Source organism: Echinops telfairi, unplaced genomic scaffold (assembly GCF_000313985.2).
Source record: "Echinops telfairi isolate 266 unplaced genomic scaffold, ASM31398v2 ScPeMD7_29;HRSCAF=101, whole genome shotgun sequence".
NCBI classification, from domain to species: domain Eukaryota; kingdom Metazoa; phylum Chordata; class Mammalia; order Afrosoricida; family Tenrecidae; genus Echinops; species Echinops telfairi.
Window position 1 is genome coordinate 3,588,275 of NW_022103926.1, and position 5,990 is coordinate 3,594,264.

The following is a 5,990-nucleotide window of genomic DNA, read 5'->3' on the forward strand; positions in this document are numbered from 1 at the left end:
GCCCTTCAATTAACCCCACATGTGTTTATTGGCCAGGTTGGCACAATAAACTAACTACCTCAAGCGGATACCAGGAAGTCAAGTAGAAAGCAAGTGTATTGAGAATGATGAGGGAAACAAATATACAGGAGTGTTTGACACAATGGATGTATGTGTCTTGTGATAAGAGTTGTATGAGCCCCCAATAAAATGATTTACTTTAAAAAGAGAAAATACATACAGCCAAACACACACCAATACAAGGTTCTACATGTACAGTTTAGAGACATTGATTATATTAAGATATATAGCTATTCTCACCCTCAGCTTCTCGGTTGTTCATCCCTCATTGACATGAACTCACTGCCCTCTTAAGGCTCCTAATTAATCTTTTGAGGCACTGTTGTTCAATTGGATCCCATGTAGATCAGGTAAGCACTGGACTGCTAACCGACAGGTTGGTGATTCCAACCAACCAGCTGCTCTATAGGAGAAAGATGAGGCTGTCTGCTCGTGTAAAGGTTTGCAGCCTCAGAAACCCTATATAGAGTTACCGTGACTCGGAATCCACTTTAAACACATCATGCTCAAGGATGACTTATTTCTATAAGATAAACTGTTAGTCAGTTTTCAGAAGATTTCATGGGATATTTTTGGTTTCTTCCTGCCATCTAGTCTATTCCGACTCACAGGCAATAATTTCAAGGGTTTATCTAGCCTCCATGGCTCTATTCTGCATTTCTCCCCTCTTGTTCAGAATTCTATGGAATCTTGGATCAGAATGTTTAGTAATGGGAGCCAAGTTACCTCAGCTCTTCTGTCTCATGGCAAAGAAGAAAGTGGCTCATGAAGAAAATTAGTCACATGTTACTGACTCTCCTTCTTCCTCTCATGGTTCAGGTGCATAGAGAACAATTGTTGTGCCCTAGATGACTGCTTGCAAGCTTCTAAGACCCCAGGCACCACATGACAATCTAGGAGGTAGAACAGAAACCCTAAACACATTAGACTAACTGGGATGTCTTATGATCATGACCTCAAACCTCCAAACCACAAAGCCCACATGGAAGAAGCACACCAGCCTGTGCGATCACGAGGTGTTGAAGGGACCAGGTATCAGGCATCAGCAGAACAAAAAGTCATATAATTGTGAATGAGTGGGGGAGTGCGGAGTGGAGACCCAAAGCCCATTTGTAGGCCACTGGACATCCCGTTACAGAAGAGTCTCAGGGAGGAGATGAGTCAGTCAGGGTGCGATGCAGCAACGATGAAAAATACAACTTTTCTCTAGTTCCTACATGCTTCCTCCTCCCCCACTATCATGATCCCAATTCTACCTTACAAACCTGGCTAGACCAGAGGATGTACGCTGGTACAGATAGGAACTGAAAACACAGAGAATCCAGGGCGGATGATCCCTTCAGGACTAGTGGTGTGAATGGCGATGCTGGGAGGGTGGAGGGAGAGTGGGTTGGAAGGGGGGAGCCAATTACAAGCCAATCTGCATGTGACCTCCTCCCTGGGGGACGGACAACCAAAAAGTGGGTGAAGGGAGACGTCAGACAGGGCAAGATATGACAAAATAATAATTTATAAATTATCAAGGGCTCATGATGGAGGGGGCCGCGGGGAGGGAGGGGGAAAAATGAGGACCTGATGCTGGGGGCTTAAGTGGAGAGCAAATGTTTTGAGAATAACAAGGGCAGTGAATGTACAAATGTATTTACACAATTGATGTGTGTATGGATTGTGATAAGAGTTGTATGAGCTTCTAATAAAATGATAAAAAAAACAACAACAAAAAAACCCCCTCCAAACCAAGGAAGCAAATCCCATGAAGTACTTGTACATAAGTAGCCTCTGCAGCTACTTGTGTGTGTGTGATTGTTGTAAATATATCCATCATAACTCTTCTTTCCATTAAATTTCTTTCAGTTTATTGACATATAATTCACATAATCACATAGTTCAATGGTTTCAACATATTCAAAGAGCTATGCAACCATCACTACAATCACACAATTTTTTAAAATGACATTTTATTGTGAATTGGGTGAAGGTAAGAGATTAGTTTCCCCATCAACAACGGACACGTATTCTATGTCATGGCATTGGTTGCAATCCCTGCAATGTTACATAGCTTGTTCTGCTTTATCCCGTGCTTCCTGTTTCCATTCCTGTTTTTTACCCGGGTCAGTGCTGCCCATGACTGATGATTCTACGGTGTGTTTACCTCACTAGTGTTGTTTCCGTATTGCTGTGGCTGTAAGGTGCTCTTGAGTTGACTCCAAACCATAGCGACTGGATGCACAACAGAACGAAATACTGCCCTGTCCCGGACCATCCTCACAACTGTCCTGATGGCTGGGCCCCTTGTTGAAGCCACTGTGTCAACCCATCTCCTTGAGGGTCTTCCTCTCCTTTACTCTCCCTCGACCCTACCTAACATGATGTCCTTCTCCAGGGACTGGTCTCTGTTGACAACATGTCCAAAATATGTAAGACAAGACCTCACCATCCTTGCCTCTAAGGAGCACTCTGGCTGTACTTCTTCCAAGACAGATTGGTTTGTCCTATTGGCAGTCCATGGTACTTTTAATATCCTTCTGAAGCACCACAATTCAAATGCATCAATTCTTCTTATGTCTTTTTTACACATTGTCAAACTTTCACATGCATATGAGGCAATGGAAAATACCATGGCATGGGTCAGGCAAACCTTAGACCTCAAACTGACATCCTTGCTCTTCAATACCCTGAAGAGGTCTTGTGCAGATTTACCCAATGCAACACACCTTTTGATCTCTTGATTGCTGTTTCCATGAGCACTGATTGTGGATCCAAACAAGATGAATCTTTTATCCATTTATCATGATGTTGCCCATTGGTCCAATTGTAAAGATTCTTAATTTCTTTACATTGAGCTACAATCCATAATGAAGACTGCAATCCTTGATCTTCATCAGCAAATGCTTCTAGTCCTCCCCACTTTCAGCAAGCAAAACTGTGTCATCGGCATGTCTCAGGTGGTTAATAAGCATGTGTGCCCCGAGGGGGGGAGAGAGACCCTCATCCTCCACCTGTCTGACTAAGAGCAGAGTAAGAGAGAGCAGAGGCCAGAGATTGAGAGGGCAAGAGAGCATCCCAGAGTGTGCTCCCTGCCTTTATTCTAGCCCACCCCCTGGCTGGGGGAAGTTGTGGTTGAAGGTATTGGGTGTGGTTGAAGGTATTAACGTGGCCCTCATTGGCCAAGTTAAGCCCACCTGGGTGATATCATGAGTCTGGGCCTAGTTTGGCCTACCCAGGTGTACCTCCCACCTGGCTCGGGGCTTGAGTATGAACATGCTCAGTTTGGGGTCTTCATAGGTGTCTAATGGTTGCCTGATTTCTTTCCAACCTCCTCTGTGGGGGCCTTTGCAGGCATGGGAGGGACAATCCCCTGTCCCCTGCTACAGAAGCAGCAGTCAAGAGATCAAAAGATGCCTTTCATTGGGTACATCTGCTATACAAGACCTCTTTTAAAGTGTTGAAAAGCAAAGATGTTACTTTGAGGACTAAAGTGTACCTGCCCCAAGCCATGGTACTTTCATTTTCTTAAATGCATGTGAAAGTTGGACATTGGATAAAGAAGACAAAATAAGAATTGATGCATTCGAACGATAGTGCTGGTGAAGAATATTGAAAGTATTATGGACCGCCAGAAGAACAAACAAGTCTTGGAAGAAGTACAACCAGAATGTTCCTCAGAGACAGATAGATGTCTTACATACTTTGGACATGATGTCGAGGCTGAAGCTGGCTCGACATAAGGAACGCCATTTTAAAATTGTTTAAAACTCCTCCTGACCCCACCCCCGCCTATGTTCTCAGAATGTACTGTGTGATCAGAATGTCCTTCACAATCTTGATTGTTCCCGGATGTGCCCCACTCAGTTCTGGAAACGGATGCTTGCTTTGGCTTCTGTAACTCACTTGCACAGCCGTGTAGAAGTAACCCAGACCTACCACTTGGTCATCCGGGCTGTGGTGTTCACCTTGATAAGCTCACCCGTTGCCATGGTGAGGGGCTGCTGGGGTTTGAGAGACGTTTGGTCCTCCCACAGCCACTGGCGCTGGCTAATAAACACTCTAAATGGGAACTTTGAGGGTTCTGGTGGTTAGGTTACATCTGTTAGCTTACAGCATCACGAGAGAGAGCCGTCCCTGGAGAAGGACATCATGCTTGGTAAAGTAGTGGGGGTCAAAGAAAAAGAGGAAAACCTTCAACAAGATGGATCTACACAGTGGCTAACTGATGGGCTCAAACATAAAAACAATTGGAGGGTGTCACAGGACTGAGCAGTGTTTTGTTCTGTTTTACATACCAATGCTGAGTGGGAATTGACTGGAGGGCACCTAACAACAACAACAACAGATAGATTGCACTCCCATTGAATTCCTTCTGATCACCTAATCAGGGCTGTGAACAGTATTACCCTGAGATAGAGTGCACAGCAAAGTGGATACCTGTACCGCCCGGGCCAGCCTAGGGAGGGGCAATCTTCCTTAGGGGCTTGGCTGGGTGTGTCCTTGATGGGAACTGCCACAATAGCATCAGGAGTCATACCCTGCCTTGGTCAGGAATCCTGCCCTGATCAATCTCGTAAAATCTTCTAATACAGTGGTTCTCAACATTCCTAATGCTGTGACCCTTTAATACAGTTCCTCATGTTGTGGTGAACCCCCCCAAACCAGGGGTCCTCAAACTTTTTAAACAGGGGCCAGTTCACTGTCCTCAGACCATTGGAGAGCTGGACTATAGTTAAAACAAACAAAACTATGAACAAATTCCTATGCACACTGCACATATCTTATTTTGAAGTAAAAAAACAAAGGGGGCAAAAACACCCGGCGGGATGGATAAATGTCCTTGGCGGGTTGCATGTGGCCTGAGGGCCATAGTTGAGGACCCCTGCCCCAAACCATAAAATTATTTTTGTTGTAACTTTGCTACTGTTATGAATCGTCATGTAAATATCTGATATGCAGGAGGCCATTTTCCACGTGTTTTTTTTTTGAAACCGCCTCCCCTCCCCCATGCCATTTTCGGTTGCAAACTCTCAGTGGTGCCCCCTGCGGCCTTGAATGCTCTCCAGGGATAGCATGTGCTATCTCAGACTGTATTACCCGAAACTTCCCATTTCCTCATGAAAGTCACTTGGACTTACAAAAGTGCTTCTGCCACGTGAATTCCTTTGGCATGAGGAGCAAGAACCCGGAAAATCATCCCCCAGTCCTCCAAACCCAATCAGTGATTGGATCCAGCAATTCCTGTCTCCCAAGCCCGTGTGGGAGATGCTGCTGAATGTCCCAGGCAGAGGCTGGAAGGTTTACCAGTACTCTTACACGGTTGTTACAAGGTTGTTAATGACTTTCTACGCTGTTCCCTTAGGCATTAACAACTTCGTTTATGTTAAAACACAGGAGGAACTAATAGTTGATCTATAATGAGAGAACACGCTGCCCTAGTCTGGTAGCGTAGGGTTGACACCATGGGCTGGTCTTCACAAGGTCCGCACTCGAAACCACCGGTGCCTCCAACAGAGGCGAGGGGTTCACTCCCAGAGTCAAGGCCTCGGACACGCCCGTGAGCAATTCTACCCGGCCCTTTGGGGTACCTGTGAGTCATGAGTTCTTTAGAGTTTTATTCTTACTCGGGGTTTACTACTGAAGACACTGAGGTCAAGATTTTACATAGCTTACGGGGTGAGGATTCCAATGAAGCACTTGCCACAAGCCAGGCCCGATGGCAGGTCCCCCAGAGCCTTCCGCCAAGGGCAGTTGGCAGGCCGAGCGGCAGCCATCTTGGTTGTAGTCCGCAAAACTCCAACTCCCAGCGGCCCTCGCGGCCGCGGGCCTCCGCACAACAAGTCCCGGCGTGCGTCGGGGCGGGGCGGCCTGAGGTGGAGGGTTCTAGAAGGCGTGACGTGGGGCCCGGAGCAGGCTCCGCAGCGGGCGCCTCTCGGCAGTCG

At 46.3% G+C, this 5,990-nt stretch overlaps 1 protein-coding gene across 1 annotated transcript in view; it reads left to right on the plus strand.

The window, feature by feature from the left end:
- The first annotated feature begins 5,736 nt into the window (after positions 1 to 5,736).
- Positions 5,737 to 5,990, plus strand: part of CCDC117 (coiled-coil domain containing 117) — a 14,145-nt gene continuing 13,891 nt past the window's right edge. The window contains exon 1 of the mRNA XM_013007881.2: positions 5,737 to 5,896. Within this exon, the coding sequence (XP_012863335.1) occupies positions 5,737 to 5,896 (160 nt within the window). The remainder of the gene's footprint in view (positions 5,897 to 5,990) is intronic.